The sequence below is a fragment of the Saimiri boliviensis genome, chromosome 5, assembly GCF_048565385.1.
Source record: "Saimiri boliviensis isolate mSaiBol1 chromosome 5, mSaiBol1.pri, whole genome shotgun sequence".
Taxonomy (NCBI): Eukaryota; Metazoa; Chordata; class Mammalia; order Primates; family Cebidae; genus Saimiri; species Saimiri boliviensis.
In genome coordinates this window covers 3,995,732-4,016,438 of record NC_133453.1, presented here as the reverse complement: position 1 = coordinate 4,016,438, position 20,707 = coordinate 3,995,732, and the positions used below count along the sequence as shown (strand labels likewise).

At 47.3% G+C, this 20,707-nt stretch overlaps 1 protein-coding gene and 1 long non-coding RNA gene across 26 annotated transcripts in view; one reads left to right on the top strand and one right to left on the bottom strand.

Moving 5' to 3' along the window:
- The window catches only part of LRRFIP1 (LRR binding FLII interacting protein 1), a 158,093-nt gene that overhangs the window by 111,965 nt on the left and 25,421 nt on the right, over positions 1-20,707 (top strand). For 15 of the 25 annotated variants that reach the window (XM_039469705.2, XM_074398783.1, XM_074398789.1 and 12 more), the window contains 7 exons: positions 1,326-1,391; positions 5,058-5,135; positions 12,678-12,713; positions 13,511-13,636; positions 15,123-15,194; positions 17,449-17,619; positions 20,521-20,613. In XM_039469705.2, the coding sequence (XP_039325639.1) occupies positions 1,326-1,391; positions 5,058-5,135; positions 12,678-12,713; positions 13,511-13,636; positions 15,123-15,194; positions 17,449-17,619; positions 20,521-20,613 (642 nt within the window). The remainder of the gene's footprint in view (positions 1-1,325; positions 1,392-5,057; positions 5,136-12,677; positions 12,714-13,510; positions 13,637-15,122; positions 15,195-17,448; positions 17,620-20,520; positions 20,614-20,707) is intronic. The other 10 variants (XM_074398793.1, XM_074398791.1, XM_074398790.1 and 7 more) reach the window with 4 other exon arrangements.
- On the bottom strand, positions 6,191-8,544 carry LOC141584520 (uncharacterized). The gene is made up of 4 exons (XR_012517587.1): positions 8,461-8,544; positions 7,925-8,118; positions 7,357-7,454; positions 6,191-6,740 (listed from the first exon to the last, which is right to left on the bottom strand). It is a non-coding gene; the product is annotated as an uncharacterized LOC141584520 (long non-coding RNA).

The window sequence follows — 20,707 nt, the reverse complement described above, 5'->3', positions numbered from 1 at the left end:
CCCCTGGGGGAAGGTGCCCCTTCATGTGGAGCTTACATGTGCCCATGGGGATTGTCTGTCTCCTTCGCCCAGATCTGGGTTTTCTCCCCCCACCCCCGACTGCTGACTATAGCTGCCAGCCTTCTCCATCTCCAGGAAGCCTTGTGTTTGCTGGGATTGTTAGGCAGGAATGGAACAACAGCCGTGTTTACTTTACCTATTGGCAGAAAGAAAGGTGGCTTTTTAATGCTTTGGTAACCTGGACAGATACTAATCCATGTTACTATATTACTTTGGAAATTTCGAGTTTTAAATATAAGTACTTATGCTATGTAAGAAACTTAAATAAAGTAGCTATACTGATAACTTTTTTTTTTGGAGACAGAGTCTTCTCCCTCTGTTGCCCAGGCTGGAGTGCAATGGCTTGATCTCTGCTCACTTCAACCTCCGCCTCCCAGGTTCAAGTGATTCTCCTGCCTCAGCCTCCCAAGTAGCTGGCATTACAGGCGTGCGCCACCATGCCTGGCTAATTTTTTTATTTTTAGTAGAGACAGGTTTCACCATGGTGGCCAGGCTGGTCTCAAACTCTCGACCTGAAGTGATCCACCTGCCTCGGCTTCCCAAAGTGCTGGGATTACAGGTGTGGGCCACTACACCCAGCCATTAATAACTTTCTGAATTTCCATCCGATTGCATACTGATGAATTAGATACACTGATAAATGGCTGAGGAAACCAGTATGTCCTCAAGGGAAAATAGGGAGAAAAAAGTTCTTTTACACCGAGCAAAGTTTGACATCGCCATTTGTGGCATTGTAAGCTCCTGTTTACCCACGCTGATTAATTAAGTAGCATTTTTCCAGTTAAGCAATTATTCTTCCTTCTACTTACTAACTTTTAAAGGGTTATAAAATATTTAACATTAAAACTGGAATTAACGTAATTTGACCTTTTATTCCAAAGTCACTTCACATAAAAGTAATTTTCTGAGCATGGAGTGAGAATACCATGACAAAATTGAGGGTGTTAGAATTATCTGCTCATTTTAATCTGGATTAACACGTGTTTACTTAGCATGCGGTGTTTCTCAAAACCATAGATCGGTCTATTGGAGGTTACACTGCACGCAGCTCGGTAGTGACGAAAACCTCTCTCTCCTGAGTTCTGCCCTTGCCGCGCTCTGCAGCCCTTTGCGGAGCTGGAAAGGTGGTTCCGAGCCTCCCCTGCATGTTTTCAGGCCACGTTCCCTGCGCGTGTCAGTTTTTCACAGCTTACATTTTCAGTGCTGTCTGGGCACTGTTGGAGAAAGGAAGAGCGCCCCATCCTGACCGTCTCTTTTGGTTGCAGGCGTCTGTGTTGGATGAAGGCAGCCTCGGTGGGGCTCGAGGGGGCAGCGCCTGCGGCTCCCATGCTGTAAGGCGCTTTCGGTGACACCCCCTTTCCCCGCTGCCTGCTGCATGGCCTGGGGATGCGCGCTGGGCAGGGTCCGGCTGTGGGGGGTGACTGGCTGTCCTCAGGAGGAAGCACCGGTTCGCTGAGTTCACCACCGCCTTCCATCGTAATGAAGGTCATGAACAACGTGAATCGGGAAACCTCTGGTTGTTAGTTTCATGTCCAAACTCATCAGGAGGACTAACCTGCGTTGACTGTCACCTGCTCTCTTTGCAGCACGCCAACAACACTAACAGGTCGTGAAATGGTCTTAAATTAATAAAAGGAGAAAAAGGGCAGTTTGACAGGCCACCCCTCCCTTTTGTCTCTGAATAATTAAGGAAGAGGAACAAATTTTAAAACTTAGAATGTCACACATATTTAATTCCCTGTTTTTATTTTGTTGTCTTTCTGTCCCTTTCTTCAATTCGAAATGGTAGACTCAGCTATGACAGTAAAGGTGTAGTAGGTGCACAATAAACATTTGTGAATGAATGAATGAATGAGAAAAGCAACAAGGTAGAAAAATGAGATGGAATCTGTGGAAGTGGGAAGATGAATGTGCCTTTCCCAGGGACCTGTGGAAATGGAGCGCTCAGTGCCAATCAGTGATCCCTGGCGGGGGATGCGTCTGTATTCAGAGGCTCCTCCCCAGTCCTATAAAAATGCCTTCTAGCCCTCCAGGAAATAGAATGATTTACTAAGAAATACTTGAAATGCTTTTATAATTTTGCTTTTGAAGTTAATCATCTACTTACTTGGCTAAATCTGGTTTTATGGCTCACTACGCTTTTGTCCAGACATCATGGATATTCATGAATTCTTAAGATGTAAGCCAGTCTAACCTACAGTTTTCTTTAAAATGTCATTTATACATATTAAATCTAATAGTTGACACAGCATTAGCTTTTGTCGACAACTAATTACGCATTTATCAATTTTCATAGTGTGTAAGTTTTCAGTATTTTGCAGCCCACTGTATTACATATTTTTCCTAGTTTGTAAACATTTTCGTAGGCCATGAGAAAGCTCATAAACCATACATGAAGACTGAAATAGCCCTGCCTATGATGTGATGGATAATGCACAACTAAATGATTTTCTTTTCTCAGGAAAGAGGGGGCATACTAATTCTTTAAATTTTCCCCAAGCACCAGGTGGCTTTCTGGCGGCCTCAGCAGAGATTGTAAGATCTGGCAGGACAGAGGCTCCTCATGTCTCTAGATGCCACTGTGTCCCCTTTGAGATGGCTTTGGGGTCGTCAGCCCTGGATCCTCGGCCCTCACTGCTCTTTGGCGAACAGAGATTTCTGTGCTTTTAGCCCCCGCAGGAATCGCCTGGGAGTGACGGCCTGAGAGAGTTAAGAAAACCGAAGGTCGTCTTAGCAGCACAACTGCCTAAATGGGCAGCAGACTAGCATTGTGAGGAGGAGGGAAGGGACGAGGAAGATCCTGAGCTCCCAACCTCTCCTGTCTTTTGGTGGAACCCTCACAGTTCCCCTGCAAGTGGATACTCTGTGCCTTATGTTTACAGGCAGGACTTGCGAGAGAGCACCCCAGCTGTCAGTCCAGCATGTAGGGAGGTTGCAGCCCAGGACGGTGTCCAGAGCAGCCCCAGTGCCCAGGCCTGAGGTCGCGGCCCCACGTGGCCGTGACCTCAGAGTCCAGGCTGCCCCCAGGACTGCATAGCCAGCCCTGGTCCTGCTATGGAGGACTTGCCCTGCCCCTGGAGGACCAGGAATTGCCCCCACGCAGCCCCTGAGTGTGAGGTGACTTTCTTCAGTGTTGTGACACAGCCGGGACATAGTCATCATCAGCAGCGTCATCTCACCCAAGAGCCGAGGACGTTGTTTCTGGCAGAAAGTGAAAATAGAGAAGAAGCCCAACACACCCTCCCGTTCTTAGTCTCAGCTCCTCTGTGGGGTCCGTGTCCTTACTTTCACGTCACAGACGACAGGCTAAGGAACTTCCACAGCCACAGGGCCGATGAGAGGCAGAGCCGTGATTCAAACTGAAAGCTTTCTGACTTACATTAGCTGCGCGTTAGCCACAGAACCCTAAACATCAGGTGCACACGGACCATGGCGATACAGGCTTTGACGTTATTCTTTTCTGCATGATGAGGTGGAGTTGAAGGGTTTGCGAGCTGTTTTTGCCTAGGGAACCTGGGATGGGCAGTAAGCTCTATTCACAGCAATTCGCTGTATGTTTGCACCGTAAAGCAGGGCCTGAATGGCATAGAATGGAGTAGGGTTTGTCTGCAGGATGAAGTTTTTCTCCCTCTCACATCAGTCAACCCTCAGACAAAGTCCTTCTGCTTTTAAGTGCTGACATCAAGTGTTTTCCTTTATTTTCAACAATAAAGCCAAAAAGTGAGGCTAGTAGTACTGGCGATTTTCTTATATAACTCGAATGTGGCATGGACGGTGTACGTGTGGTGTATACACAGCAGTGTTATCTGTGTATCTTAAATGACGCCTTACACCTGAGTGTAAGTATATAGTAAACATTTATCAAAGAAAATAAAGGTAAGAGGGGTCTGGGGAACTTGCCCATCTTGACCACAGCCCTGTAAAATATTTAATGCCTTCAGCTGACACTTAATGGTTATTTTAGTCTACAGTTGAAATCATTCATTCAACAAGTATTTCTTGAGTTTGCCAGGCCTTATCTGGTCACTAGCCCTGGTGAGAAAGCCAACTAAGAGATGGTATTTGAGATGAGATCATGAGCGCCCCTGAAGATGTGGGCTTCCTTATAATTCGCAAGTCAGGCATTCCCCGCAGGTTCCCAGCAGCGTGGTCTGCACCTGGCACAGTCCAGGGTGTCCAGAGGCTGTAGTGGAAGGGCCTTCACCAGTGGCAGGGCTCTCTGCAGGGTGCTGCGTGGGTCTTTCTCAGAGATGCTCCTCGGGACGTGTTGGGATCCTAAATAGTGTTCAAATCCTGCTCCTGCCCCACCATGCCTTGCTCAAAAATACGAGAATGTTTGTGATAACATAAAAATGTATCTAAGACTAGCATAAATATGAGTACAAATCAAAGTTCAGAGGGCGTAGCTTCCGGATAATCCAGTTGCTGGTGTTTTCCTTCACCAGAAGTGAGAAAGTTCAGAGAAATGGATAGGCAGATGTGTACGTAGCAACCACCCAGGTAGAAGGTAATCTGGCCATTTAAAAAGCCGTACATGATTCTCTATGAACCCTACGTCTCATTTTGCTTCCACTTGGAAAGACAAAACTGTTCCCATGCTGAAGCGCCGAGCGCCCCGTCAGAGTCTTCTGCTTCCATGCCGGAAGGCAGCTTAAATTCTCAAAACTGTCATTTCCATATCCACCAGGTGGCTTTCCGTGTCTGCACTAGGTGTGACTGCACACCCAGTTGCATGGGTGCTTTGTGTGATTTTCTTCTTCCTAACTCTGACAAGTTCTGTGTTCCTCTGATAATGTGATGGATTTTTTTATTCTTAGCAGGCATTGATTTGAATATGTGTTTGCTGTCTAACCCTAACTCTCTTTGCCTTGCCATGCGTGGCTAACCCCCACCGCTCCCTGCAGCATGCTTTCCGTCGGCCTCTATCCTCCTGACTCCTCTGCTGACCCTGTTCCTTTGTTTCTGGCTGCGTGTCCTGGCGGCGGCTGTGTGGGCAGCCCTCGGAGTACAGCGGCCACCTCAACTCCAGCTCCCGCGCCTCCTCCAGGGCCAGCTCGGCCCGGGCCAGCCCTGTGGTAAGTCGGCCACTTGGCCTTCTCCTGCTCAGCATCGCCCTCCCTCCCCCTTCCCTTCACTCTCCTCTTCCAGCGTCTCCAAATTTAGAGTATTACTCTGCGGTGATGTTATTAGAAATACATTGCTCAACTTTTCAAGGCCGGAAAAGAAATTCTTAGCAGCACTCAGAGATGGGGCTCTTAGAGGAGGGAAACTTTATACAGTGGGAGAAAACATAAGAGCCCTGTGCACGGATGTGCAGGGTTTATGTGATTTAAAGATGTCAAGTATTGACTGTTCATGTTTTGCCTGAAGTGTTACCTGTGATCAGACCCAGACCGTGTTTAAGGTAAAATATGACCTGCAGCTGCCGGGACGCTCCCCGTTCTGCCCCAATCATTCGTTACCCTGCTGGTTCTCAGATCCCTTGAAATGTGCAGATGCACAGCCCTGCATCCTGTTTGTCACTCAGCGTGGCCCAAGTTTTGTTTCAGAAAATAAGGGCCCTATGAGATCACCCCCAGCTCGTGAGGCTCATATGTATTTTTCCCAGGGTCGTTGGAATTTTAGACACAGTTTTACCCGATCCGATGCTTTAAGGTGACTATCACTCTTTTTAAAGGAAGATTTTGCAGGACAGTTTTGGCCCGACGGGTGTGGAAATGGAGGAGGGGAGGTGGGCACGTGGCTGGGGAAGAGGCTCCAGGCTACAGGACCAGACCAGGGTTCCCACCCTCAGGAGCCAGCAGGAAACCCTTGGGAGAAAAAGCAAAGATGGGCAAGGCTTCTCTGCCTCCACTCATATCAAAATTTCCAGCCTGAGCTGGGCACGGTGACTCACACCTGTCATCCCAGCTACTCGGTAGGCTGAGGCAGGAGAATCACTTGAATCCGGGAGACAGAGGTTGCAGCGTGCTGAGATCGCACCACTACACTCCAGCCTGGGTGACAAGACTCTGACTCAAAAAAAAAGAAAAGATAAAGTAAATATAAGTATCTACAATTGACAGAGAATGTTGTAGCTTTACTTTCAGTGAATCTCAGACACCCTTAATACCTCTGCCTTGTGTGATTCAAGTGAGACGCAGCAACTGGATTTTGTTAAATATCGTCTTTATTCAAGCCTATGATGTAGTTAACAGAGCTCCGCGTAGCCCCTTAGAGATCAAAATGATACAGATTTCTTTGTCATATGAAATTGAAGAGATTGAAATAATACAGATTTCTTCATCAATTTACTCGCAGGTTTGGTAGATGATCATAAACAGAAAGATGTGGGTTCCGCCTTCCTGGGCATCCTGGGGCCTGATGGGGGGCAGGTGATCTCCTTGTATCTGCTCTTCCTTCCCTGAATCAATTGCTCAGCTAACAAAGGTCAGTTGCTCATGTGGCAGTTGTCACGCTTAGGGAATGAAGGTCAGAATGCCACAGTGAGGGACGGGGCTGTCCTCCGTCTCATCCTGGGTGCCTCATCATGGCTGGGGACCCCACATCTGATGAAACCTCCTGTACGTGGTTCTTAGAATGCAGAGGGGTCTCTGGAGAGTGCAGGGCAGTTCCCTAGGGGACGTGGTTGCAGGATAGGACGGCAAGCACTGGCAGCATCCCTGGCATCTGAAGTGAGCCTGAGGGACAGAACCAAGCTAGCTTGTTTCCATAATTTCCAAAATTCACGGTCCTCTTACACTGAATCTACTCCATTTCTATTTTCCTTCTTGGGACACTTAACACCATTGCTATGTATTTTGGACCTCCTGGTACAACAGAAAGCATTGGTGGACGTATTTGGCTTTGTTGATGGGAAGAAGCCAGGAGGGCCTGGATGGGACTCCCTGATCCTTCCTCCTGGGAGGGAGGAGCAGCAGGTCTTGGGCAGGGTCTGGGGTGAGCATGGGGGTGAAGTCAAATGACCCTCCAATCTGGCCTTTCTCAGGGTCACATGGAGCAGGAAGTGCTTTAAGGCAAGGTGTTTCAGAACCCAGGTTCAAATGTCACAGCTCTCATTCCTGGCTTGAGACATCTACCTGGCACATAAGCTTCCGGTGCTTCCCCTGGAAAGAGGGATCATGACACCCTTATATAGCAAAAACAGGCCAGGCACGGCAGCTCACACCTATAACCCTGGCACTTTGGGAGGCCGAGGAGGGCGCATCATGAGGAGTTTGAGACTAGCCTGACCAACATAGTGAAACCCCACCTCTACTAAAAATATAAAAATTAGTGAGGTATGGTGGTACACACCTGTAATCCCAGTTACTCAGGAGGCTGAAGCAGGAGACTCTCTTGAACCTGCGAGGCGGAGCTTGCAGCGAGCCAAGATCACGCCATTGTACTCCAGCCTGGACAACACAGTGAGACTGTTTCAAAAAAAGAAAAAACAACCAAACGCGAAGAGGCACGGTTACTTTGTTTCTCCGTGGCTGGGGTTAGCCAGGGATGGGTTATAGTTCTAGTGAGCAGCTCATGGAAAATGCTCCCAGGCCTGGGACTTCATCGGGAACACGTATCCAGGGCCAGTTTGAGTGAGGACAGAGGACAAGGAAAATGTGAAGTCAGGCAGGGGCCGCCCTGCAGGCTCTACAGGAAGCCCCGCCCTGCGTTTGGGGGATGCAGGTGTACAGGCGAACTTGTCACACCTGTCAGAGGGGAGGGAGGGCAGGTGCCCCCTGAGGGGTGGCAGGAAAGCAGGGGTATTAAAGGGCAGTAGTAACCAGAACGGAGTGGCTGCTTGTCCCACTTCAAGAAAATAAAATGCTTCAGTGTCCAGAGACCACCAGCAGGGTCAAGACCTAAAGTTCTTTCTACTCACTTGCTCCTCCCAGGGTCCTTGGGAAAGCAGAGAGGGTATCGGCCCCATCTCAGAAGGACACAGAATACTGTTCACCTCATTCTCATCTTCTCCCATGCTGTGGATGAGCTGTGTCTTCTTCCTCTCCAGCATGGCCAGGATCTTCTCCTTGAGGACGTTGTGTTTCACTCATTCATTCAGTGTTCACTGAGCGCCTAGAATGTTCCAGAAACAGGGCCTTTGTATGAGCAGACAGAGACCCGCCCCGGCCCTCATGGGACGCGCAGACAAGGGCAGACAGATGCTCATCGGGTGATCACACATGGTGTGAAGCCCAGCAGCGTGGGTGTGCAGGGAGGCAAACGTGCCTCGAGAGCTGGAATCTGGAGGTTTCATGGCCCAGACTTGGGCCACACCCAAGCAGCGACTCTACCTGGTGAAGCTGACGGGTCCAGGCCATCCAGGCCCCGGAATCCCACTGGGAACCTGGCAAAGCCACCACGTTTCTGAAACCTCCAGTAGGAATATGCCAAGGAGAAACTGGGTCCGTATCTTACCTTGTGTCTTCAGAGAAAACAGGAGCGATGGACTCGGATCTCTGCCCATTTGAACTAGAAAAACAACACTGTTTTGACTCACGGTTTTTGTCACACAAAGAGGCAGGGGCGGGGACCAGGTGGAAAAACAGGTCTTGAATTATAAACACCAGGGCTCAAAGATAAGTCATTCAGGCTAAAGTATATATTATTGGATTTAAAACCAAAAACTGTCACTCTAATGGTAGATTCTGCTATCATTGAAATCTGAAGGAAAATGACCCTTAAAATGGGTGTTTTCTGAGCAGTGTTGGCTGTTGGTTTGTGTCTGGAGACGGACCTCCCAAGGATGTGGCTTCAGTGATCCCGTTTTCCACCCAGGTCTGGTGTTGTCTGGCTGGGCGTTGGAGACAGCTTCCTTTTTGTACCTGGGCCCTTGAATAGGGTCCCTCTGGGTCCGGGAACAGGTCCACATACTGTGTCTCTAGGAAACATGGAAAATCTAGTGCTTAAGCCTCACCAGGCATCGTGTGTACATGAACCTAAGTAGTAAACTCCTTTAGCACAATGTTAGAAGGTTGAATTAATAAAATATTTAATGTGCCCCTTGAAGCATTTGTTTTTGAAAGGAAAATTGACCTAAACTAATTCCACAGACATGTTTTAGAAGTGACTATTTCCAGATTTTCAACGATGTCTTTGTATATACTCAGCTGTGACTATAAAATACGACACACGTACTTTATAAACCTGTTCGTGTGAAGTTTCACCATGACCTGAAATGTTTAGTACCGCTCGAATTCCAGAGTCATGAGGCCGACGGGCTGCTCTGTACGCGGTGGCATGGCCCTTCCCGTGCCGGAGGCCGCTTCTGCAGCGTTCGGTGCTTGGCCGTCCTGAGCTGGGGTGGGCGGGCAGGGCAGCCTGCGCCAGCTGTGCCCTCTGCTCCTGCTCTGCACCGTGCCCACCTCCTCCAGGCCTCCACACCAGGCCATGCAGTGGCCACGACAGTGTTTAAAATCCTGGCGTGTGCTCCATTTCTTCGTCATTTTAGAGAGGAAGTGCGTGCTTTATGTGACGATGAAACACACCATCTGATTCCTTTCCCGGCTCTGCGGGGGCTTAGGGAAGGGGGCTGGGTTCAGGTGGGCTCCGCTGCCCGCGGCCTCTGGCCCAGCCCGGCCCCTGCGGCGGCGACACACCGCCATCTGGTGGACGCCAGTGGGGCTGCGTGGCTCTCCACCGGGCGGTACTGCCTGCCTGTGTTTCAGGAAATTTTGCTGGCAAAACCCTTTTCATTCCAATGACACACAAAATGAAATTTATTATGCAAAATAGAGATAGGTTGCCCGTACATTTGCCATCAGCTTTCATCAAGAGCTTAATTTTAAATTTTTTTCTGCATGGTCTCTACTTTAAACTATGCCCAGATTTTCTTTTGAGTCTGTTATGTTCTTCAGAGCACGGACTTTTTAAAAAAAAATGATAGAAGCAGCAAACTATGGTTTTTGGGAGTTTCTTCCCCTTATGTGATATTTTACAAATTATAAAAACAATAGATGTATACGGTTACAAGTAAAACCATGCAGGACAAAGATGTGGTAAAACCCTGCCCCCCAAAATCAAGGTTTATGGGCCCAGTGTTATTCTTTCTCAGCTCTCTTGCAAGAAATATCAAGAAGAAAAAAAGACTTGGTGGGCCCGTCTTTTACGGACACAGCTTTCTTTGCAGATAGACAAACACATACCTGGAGCTTCATTTATTTGTACACAGTATTGATCCGTTGCTGACCAGCAGCCAGAAAACATACATTTTATGCCATGGAGCCAGAATGCCACTGGCTTTCCAGTGGTAACTTGGCAGTCTATTAGACTGGATTTTTTTTTTTTTTTTTTTAAATGGAGTCTCGCTCCGTAGCCCAGGCTGGAGTGCAGTGGCGCGATCTTAGCTCACTGGAATCTCTGTGTCCCGGGTCCTAGTCCAAGCAATTCTCCTATCCCAGCCTCCCAAGTAACTGGGATTACAGGCACAAGCCACCATGCCCAGCTAATTTTCCTATTTTTTAGAGAGACGAGATTTCACTATATTGGCCAGTCTGGTCTTGAACTCCTGATCTTGTGATCTGCCCACCTCAGCCTCCCAAAGTGCTGGGATTACAGGCATAAGCCACCACGCCCAGCCTAAATTGGATTTTCATATCCCATCAAGAGTTAAACTATCCTCTTTATTTTCATCTTATTAATATTTGTTCTGCAAACTAACTTATTCTAAGGAATAAAGGCTTTGGGCCCAGGATATTTAATGAATTGATTCTCCAGCAAACTAAGTACCAGATAGTTCACATTTCCTTGTTATTTGAAATTTTGTTTTATTGTATTTTATTGAGACAGAGTTATACTCTGTCACCCACACTGGACTGCAGTGGCACAATCTCAGCTCATTACAACCTCTGCCTCCTGGGTTCAAGAGAGTCATCTGCTTCAGCCTCCTGAGTAGCTGTTATTACAGGCACATGACACCACACCCAGATAATATTTGTAATTTTAATAGAGACAGGGTTTTGCCATGTTAGCCAGATTGGTCTTGAACTCCTGACCTCAAGTGATCTGCCTGCCTCGGGCTAAAGTACTGGGATTACAGGCATGAGCCACCATGCCTGGGCCTTGAAATTTAGATTGAAAAATATTTCAGGAATATTTTTAATTCCATGTGAAGAAAAGAACCATATTTGAACTGTTTCAGTCATCCCCACGACTCAGGACAGGGCTGCAGGGCTTCTGCGGCTCTGCTGGATGAGATGGTGCCCATCTGATCAGAGTCCATCTTCATACCCATCTAATCGGAGTCCGCCTTGGTGCCTCTAAATACATAGTTAGGCCGATTGGCATCCACATCTGAAAGTATAACTCTAGATGTGCATTTTTACACATCAGCAAATGTAGGAGACTGGTTAGAGGAGAGTGGAAAGTTTATTTTGAAGACCCGGGTGCGGGGTGGGTGGGTGAGACCATGTGACGGCTTTGGGAGCGAGGCCACAGAGTTTAAATTGGATCGTTGAGTAGCAGACCCTTAAACATGGCCACCCTGAGCTAAGAGCTGGTCTTGGATTTTGCTTTCTTTTGGATTAACTGAGTATTTTGTGGGACTCCATTTGGTGTCCTTAATTGGCTGCCCAGCTGTAACTCCTGGTTACGTTGTTTCAGTGTTTGCTTCAGGTGTCCTTGGAGGAGGAGTTGAAGGTGTAGGAAGTTTGCAGGAGGGAAGGTGGCAGTTAGTGAAACCTTCCTGGTCGGGCTGGATGGTGAGGGCAGGGGCATCTGGCCCAGCGTGGACTCGGGCCCTAAGATGGGAAGCGGTCATCTGGAGATCACCATCTCTCTGGCACCCGCACCCCTGTGCTGAGCTGCTGGTCCCCAGCATCTGTGCAGTTCAAGTGTTGGTGAGCCGTGGCCTCGGCGGGGCTCCATCGGCATTTCTCAAGCTTCATTCTGAATTGCCTCTGTGTGAGCTCACGAGGGTGACTGCAGAGTCGCCTCTCAGATCTGCTGAATCAAAGATGCGGTCTGCAGTGGCCATGCATGTCTTTGGCTGATTTTCTGGTGATCAAAGTAAAGAAGTTGTGAGCTATGGGAAGTGGGGTTGAAGACGTGATAGGGAAAACATGATTAGTTGACAGCTTTTCCCAGAGAGTTTGGAGACAAACTCAACTTTGGTAACCTTGCCAGTGGGCTTATGATAAGAACCTTCAGTGTGCTAAAAGAAAAAAAAAAAAAAAGGAGCATTCCATCCAGGTAGTTAATCTTTGTTTCAACAAGCCCCCTCTCCCCCTGGGAAAAAAAAAAAAAAAAAAAAAAAACAGGAAAGAGAAAAGAAGAAACCTGTCTTTTGTTGGATGCTGAGCCAAGAAAGAAGTAACAGCACTGCCAGCCTCAGCCACTTGTCCCGAGACACCCTCATGGTTCAGGGCTCTCTCCAGGGTCTGTTCCTCACGTGTACCCTCTCTTGTAGTTCTACATGCTGCTGGGGGTCCCACTGAGACTCCTGCCTGAGGACAGAGAAGAGGGGGCTCCAGGGACATCCAAATAGGAGAGGTGTGAAAAGCCACATTTGGAGGGTCCCACTTTTCTGCTTCTAAATTACAAAGGAAGAGCATGTTTTGTTTGGTTTTTTCATCATTCTTAGCCCCTATCTTCATGTTATCCATTTAACACTTTATTTTGTCCATTTTCCTCTACAGGTAGAAGAGAGACCAGAAAAAGATTTTACTGAGAAGGTAAGGAATTGTTCATAAATCTAGAGGGTCCCAAAAGTTATGGGTGAAATTGATAAGAAAATATGTTGCTTGCTCTTTTTCATAAAGATGTTCCTCAATGAGGGACCAGGCCTAGAAATCACCCCACCCAACCTGGCATCAGTTCCTGTAGGGAGGCCCTGGGGAGTCCTGTCCAGTGTGTGTTAGACCCTGCAGAGCAGGGAGGCATTTGTGATGGGCCCCACCGTGGAGCTTCGGGTTAATTCAGCCAATCACAGAGCACAGGAGGTGCCTGGAAATGATCCTCTCCTTATAGCTTCCATAGGTCCATGCAGAGTTTCCAATTTGGAGATGGAATTAAAGTAACAGTCCTGTGATAATTAGGTTTATATGCAGTTTTGGTTTTGTCTCACATTGTATCTGTGTTAGTCCGTTCTCACACTGCCATAAAGAATTTCCCTGAGACTGGGTAATTTACAAAGAAAAGAGCTTTCATTGACTCACAGTTCCGCCTGACGAGGGAGATCTCAGCAGTCACAATCACAGTGAAAAGGGAAGCAGGCACCTTCTTCACAAGGCGACAGGAGAGAGAATGTGTGAGGGAGGAACTGTCAAAGACTTACAAAACCCTCAGACCTCCTGAGACCGGAACTCACTATCGCAGGAACAGCATGGGGGAACCACCCCCATGAGGCAGTCACCTCCCACCACGTCCCTCCCTCAGCGTGTGGGGATTATGGAAATTACAGTGCCACGTGAGATTCAGGTGTGGACACAGAGACACACCGCATCAGCATCTGATCCTCTCAACGTTCCAGGGGTCTCGTAACATGCCAGGCCTGTCTGCAGCCACGCTGGCCTCCCTGGGTGGGACTTCCTCTCGGAGAGGCAGCGGAGACACCTCCATCTCCATCGACACCGAGGCGTCCATCAGGGAAATCAAGGTGAGACGCTCTCTTCTTACTCATGACTTGAGACAACCTTTTGTAAATATCAGACTTTAGATTTTAGAACAGTGACTTAATTCATGACGTTCTGGATCTTTCTTCTTGGTCCTGTCGGCCTCACCTCCCCTAAAATATGGTGTTCTCCTAATACCAAGACCCAGCTGAGATAGTGTCTCATGCAGGAAGCTGATCCTACCCACGGAGCCCCCAGCAGGGCGGACGGTGTGCCAGCCCTCTTCGCCCCTCAGCACTCAGGGCGTACCTCAGTGAGAGTCCTTACCACATTGCATTGATGAGCCTGGCCATCTCTGTATGGTTGGTCTGTGTAGACATTCAGTCTACGTGTTTGGACACCAGATGGCTCTGCCTACTTGCACACAACCTTCCTGGCTAAGTATCTTCCCCGTCAGCCTAGAACATGCCCTTTCCTTTCTCTTTGTAATATGCCTTTAGTAGACCTCATCTTTGTATTTTAATGATTTTTTTCCTGCCCCTATAATGCACGTATTAGTCTCTGCTGTATCCTCTGCACCCAGGGAAGTGCCAGGCATTTGGTAGCCTTTCATGTGTGTGAGAGAGAAACGGTGCTATTTGTTAAAGTAACTAGGGACAGTGTCCCTGAAGGGAAGCTGAAGTGACTGGACCTTGTGTCCTCCTGGGAGCAGAACCAAGACAGAGGACCTGAAAGCAGCCAGGATTGACTCAGTTTCTGAATTTTCTAGTACTTTAAACTAGGTTTAAAAGGGAAGCATTTCCCACTGGGGATGTCTGAGCAGCTGGATGGCCGTTTGCCAGGGAACACAGAGAGAGATTTAAGCATCCGCCAGAGGTTGGTCAGGGTCATGTTGAAGATGCTTCCAACGCCTTTGCTTTACAAGTTTTCAAAACCAGAAGAGCTGTTTCCCATGTGCCACCCCAGGGCCACCTGCAGCTCCTTGCCGCCTCCCTTTCTACAGCAGAGTTGGAGGCAGTCCTCATGTGTCTCTGCCCTTAGGTTGCACACACCATTCATTTGTTCAGCAAGTACTTACTGAGAGGCTGGCTTATGCCAGATGCTGTCCCAGGCACCAGGAATTTGGCAAAGTAGAGACTCGGAGCCCCATAGATGCAGGGGCAAAGTGCTGATTCCTGCCTCTGGCATCTTACCGTGCCTTGCACAGAGGAGGAACTCAAAGTGCCTGAATGAATTACTAAATAAGAGTTGAAATAACCTGTACCATTTTCAGAAGCTCTTTTGCCTGTTTTTAAAACTATGTAAAGTTATATGAGATACACCAAAATTGTATGAAATCATGTGAAATGTCACATGGGATATGCCAGAATTTTAATCTTTAAATACTGAAGTTTATTTCCTTTAATACTTAATAAAAGAAAATTGGGTGCTCAGATTATCCAAATAGAAACCGCCCTGAAGTATGAAAGATTTCGGGAATCTCACCTCTTTTCCCCTGACGTCATCCGCCTTTTTTGCCATTTCCCCCAGGAACTCAATGAGTTAAAGGACCAGATTCAGGATGTAGAAGGCAAATACATGCAGGGATTGAAAGAAATGAAGGTACCGAACACAGAAATATAGCCTCGTGATATTAACCCAACTTAACCTTAAAAAAAAAAAAAAAATCCTAAAGAAGAAATTCAAAGTGCATGCTTGCTGTAAAGAGTCTCTGTGTTGTGAAAGAACTCAAAATGGCAGGAATGCTGGCATGGGCTGACACTCACCATTTTCCCAAATGCAGTGTTTGAACCAAGACTTGAAAATGTAACTCCCCAGTAGAAAAAGTTGCTAACATACTCCCTGACACATGTCTTGTATCATCATCCTTAAGAGACTTAAAACCAGTCTCTCATTTCCCATCAATGTGCCCCAGACGTTTGAAGAAGGTTTTTGGTTTTCTTCACTTTTTGTAGTAGTTGTATACAAAAATGCTTCAATTGATTTTCGTCTCAGAATATCCGATGTCTACTAATAAGGCCATCCTAACACGTCATGCTTTTGAAACATCCCAATTGTTTGCCTCCTATAAAATGTTACTAATTGAAGCAAAGCCTGACTGTGTTGCACTGGCTTTCCGGAGCATGTGCACACTGCTTTTGGAGTGTGGAGTGACTCTTGCAGCAGCGAGAAGATGTGGTTACCCTGTTCCTTGACAGTAAGGTGAGCAGCCACTGACCGTCTTCATGGGCAGCAGCAGATCGAGGATCCGGAAGTAGCTGCCAAATCTGTTACTTCCTTTTCAGCCCACTAGAAAGTACCTGAGAGATGGTCTGAATTTAATATCAAAGGGCACCAGACAGAAGAGGTGACATCAATCACGACTAATTCATTATCTTTATATCTGCCACCTTTCCAGAAAGGGGGAAAAATAAGACTCTGGCTTTCAGTTCATGTAAAAAAGGGAGCCATAGGGAGGGGGGCATCACACACTGGGGTCTGTTGGGGGGAAAATAGGGGAGGGACAGCGGGGGGTGGGGAGTTGGGGAGAGATAGCACGGGGAGAAATGCCAGATATAGGTGAAGGGGAGGAAGGCAGCAAATCACGTTACCATGTGTGTACCTATGCAACAGTCTTGCATGCTCTTCACATGTACCCCTAAAATGCAATAAAAAATAAAAATAAAAATAAAAAATGGAGATAAAAATTATATATATATATAATTCCAGCACTTTGGGAGGCCAAGGCAGGTGGATCAGCTGAGGTCAGGAATTTGAGACCAGCCTAGCCAACATGGCAAAACCTCGCCTCTAAAAATACAAAAATTAGCCGAGTGTGGTGGTAGATGCCTGTAATCCTAGCTACTCAGGAGGCTGAGGCAGGAGAATCACTTGAACCTGGGAGATAGAGGCTGCAGTGAGCCAAGATCATGTTACTGTACTCCAGCCTTGCTAGACTCTGTCTCCAAAAAAAAAAAACAAAAAGATGAGGGGAGCCACTGAACCAACCAGAGACCCGCTGGTCTCACCGGACACCGCCGCTGGTGTGAAGGTGCAGAGCTAGACCGGCACTGGTCCCCGCGGCCCCTCATGGCCGCTGCTGCACCTGAGCAGGTAGCTCCTGCCTCTGCCTTCAGCTCCGCATGTGTGCGCCCTGACAGTTCTGCCCTTTCTGTTCTGGAATCGCCTTCTCCTTCTTCTGTTTGAGGACCTGCGAGGGTGTCAGACATGTGAGGGCATCGCCGTGCATTTTTTACAGTCCTCTTTCTCTGGACTATCCTTCAAAGGGAATAACCTTCGTCTTTCCAGGACCTACCCAGTGAGACCTGCATGCCATTGTCCTATATAGGTTGAAAATCGGTAATCACTACTGCCCCTTTCCTGGTTCATAAGCTGGAGCAGGACTGGCTGGCGGTCACTGCGGCTTGTGGCCCTGTGTAATTATCTCAGCTGTCACACACTGGCTCTTTCCCAGGGGCCGGTCACACCCCTCGAGTGATCCTTCAGAAACCTGTTGAACAGCCTGACCTCCAACCCTAAAACACCACTCTGGGAGGATTCGCCAGCTACTGAGTGGGGCCAGAGACCCCACTGCCTCTGTGGCCACCTCCCTTTCCATACTGGTGTCTCCTTTGTTCTAATGAGTGTGCACATTGCTTTTAATAGTGAATTTTCTGAGCAATGAGAATTTGATCAAACTGAAAAGGGAAGATTTCCATGCATTTCAAGTTGCTGTGTGTTTCTTCTGATCCATTTGCTCTAAGAAATACAGTATAAATTTAGGACTGAGGGTTTTTTTTTTTTAACAGAATACTGAATGATTCATTGTTTTGATTTTTTTAATTGCAATTTCAAAAATATGATCTGCTTTCCACAGGACTCTCTAGCAGAAGTTGAAGAGAAATATAAGAAGGCTATGGTTTCCAATGCTCAGCTAGACAATGAAAAGACAAACTTCATGTACCAGGTCGATACCTTAAAAGATATGTTGCTGGAGCTTGAAGAACAGCTGGCTGAATCTAGGCGGCAGTACGAAGAGAAAAACAAAGTAAGCGTTAGTATGATACAGAATCGTAGAATAGGCTGGGTGCAGTGGCCGCTGCCTGTAATCCCAGGACATGGGGAAGCCAAGGTGGGAGGATCACTTGAGCCCAGGAGTTCAAGACCAGCCTGGGCAACATGGCGAGACATCATTTCTATAAAAATTTAAAAAGCCATTAGCCAGGCGTGGTAGTACATGCCTATAGTCCCAGCTACTTGGGAGGCTAAGGTGGATTACTTGAGCCTGGAAGGTTGAGGCTGCAGTGAGCTGTGTTGACGCCACTGCACTGCAGCTTGGGCAACAGAGAAGAACCTGTCTGAAAAAAAAAAGTGGGAATAGTAGGGAGTGTGTGTGTGTGTGTGTGTGTGTGTGTGTATATGTGTGTGTGTGTTTATATATGTGTGTCTTATATATAACATATAATTTACATTATATATTTTTATATTTTTAAACAATGGTTCTCCACTTACCTAGGAGATCCAGACATCTGAGAATAAAAGTACCACACTCTGCCATGCAACTTGAAGTATTGATACATATAATTTCAGCATGTAAACTAGAGACAGTTTTTCTAGGAGAACATGTAAGCTAAACTCATAACCACGAAAAAACATGACTATGAAAGATAAGGGGTGATCAGATGCTTCAAGATTTTCCTGTTAATATCTATTTTCTGACTTTTATTTTGTTCTCTCTTAACATGAAATAGTTATGAGTATCAAAGATTTTAAGAAAATTATATAATTTTCTGCTGATTGGGAAAAGACACAGTTACTCCATTTAAGAATTAAATACGTCATTAAGCTCAGAGAAAGAGTCTTACTTGTGCTTTCATTAAGAACTACTGGAACTAGCTTGTTGATAGCTGATATCAGATATAATTTCTAGTGTCAATCTCAAGCATGAGTCATATATTAAGATAAGTAATGACAGCAGACTGATTCCATGAAGGCTGGGCTTGAATGTTCTTCATGAGATAGAAAGCAAAGAATACTCTTTTTATATTTTTAGGAATTGTCCAATTTTTCAGAGATTCTGAGAGAAACAGAAAATGTTTGAGTGGTGTTGTTGTTGTTTTGTTGTTTGTCTGAGATGGAGCCTCACTCTGTCCCCTAAGCTGGAGTGCAGTGGCATGGTCTCAGCTCACTGCAACCTCCGCCTCCCAGGCTCAAGTGATTCTCCTGCCTCAGCCTCCCAAGCAGCTGGGACTACAGGCACATGCCACTACACTAGAGCAATTTTGTGTGTGTGTGTGTGTGTGTGTGTGTATTTTTACTAGAGATGGGGTTTCACCATGTTAGCCAGGATGGTTTTGATCTCCTGACCTCATGATCCGCCCATCTCAGCCTCCCAACATGTCGAAATTACAGGCGTGAGCCACCCACGCCCGGCCTGTTGTTTTTAACTGACTTATATCCTCTAAATTCAAAGAGTTAAAACCAAGGTACCCTTGGCAACCTGCAGGCCTGCAGCTTTGATTACTGTAGAATTGAGTTAGAAGCTAAAGAAGATTTTACTCCCAAGGTTCCTGGTAGCTGAACTCTGAAAGACAGGAGAGGCTTTTCACAAGACCAGTGTTATATGGGAACGGAGAAGTGGATAGCACATCCCTGCTTGGTGGGGACCCGTGGTGCATTTGCACTCCTCCTGAAACAGTCATTAGGCATCATTCAGTGGACTGAGAACTCCCAAGTCTCACTCCAGAGAAGCTGGATGGTGCTAGAATGCTGTCCCAACATGGATTCAGGAGCCATGCAAAGCCCCGCAGGAAGGCCCCTGTCATAGCCAGGAGGGCATCAGCCACCCTCAAGCTAAGGGAAGTAGGTGAACAGAGGTACCAGGGTGAGCAGAAGCCCAGGCCAGATCCCAGCTCAGATCACTCGCCTGATGGGTTCTAGGGAAGGGGTGCCCTGCAGGCCGGTAAGCTGTCAGCAAAGTGAGTTGGGCCCCTGGCCATCACCAGGGATTGTGCTGCTGTGACTGGGCAGGGAAACAGCAGAGCGGAGCTGCCAGCTTCCTGGGCTGGGCCTTGAGAGGGAAGGCCAGGCCTGAGGAGCAGCTCGGCTCTGTAGGCTCTTCACTTGCTCCCCCAAACTCTCTTGATTTTGTCCCTTAAGGGGCAGCCCCGAAGCACAGAGCTGGCTACCAGCTGTTCATGAGAGATGCTTAAGGAGGCCGTATTTATCTCCTTTTCATCCCAAAGAGTCTTCTTTGTCATATTTCAGCAGATGCCTTGCAGGACACCCTCACCCAGCTTCTTAGCACAGTGCTGTGGAAGGCACCAGGCTCCCTGGGCGGGGGGCCCTTCCTCAGCTCTTGCTTCACTGTAGATAAGAAATCAGGAAATCCTTGTTGATTGCATCAACTCCTCAGGTTAACTTTACAGTAAGTCATCAGGCATCATCTACAAAGTCCAGAAGAATTTGTTTGTGTTGTTTAAAAGGCCTCGAAGGCCAAGCGTGGTGGCTCACGCCTATAATCCCAGCACTTTGATAGGCTGGGGCAGGTGGATCATTTGAGGTCAGGAGTTCAAGACCAGTTTGGCCAACATGGTGAAACCCCATCTCTACCAAAAAAAAAAAAAAAAAAAAAAAAAATTAGCTGGGCGTGGTGGCGGGAATTTATAATCCCAGCTACTCGGGAGGCTGAGGCAGAAAAATCACTTGAACCCAGGAGGCAGAGGCTGCAGTGAGCTGAAATCGTGTCACTGCATTCCAGCTGGGTGACAGAGTGAGACTCTGTCTCAAAAAATATATAAATATAAAATAAAAGAAAAGACCTTGAAGATTGTGATGACGTTGTAGCAGGTGATTTGTTCCGCAGGAACTGTAAATCATGAGAACACCAGAACCAGCATGCCATGAACACGAGGTTCCACTGCTTTCGTGCTGTGTTTCTCCTTTACAGGAATTTGAAAGGGAAAAACACGCCCATAGTGTACTGCAGTTTCAGTTTGCCGAAGTCAAGGAGGCCCTGAAGCAAAGAGAGGAAATGCTCGAGGTAGGTCACGTTCCCCGGCTTGCTTTCCCTTTTCCCTTTTGGAGCATTTTGTCAGGCCATGACTATCTTACCTTAGGCTGCAGTAATAAAATAC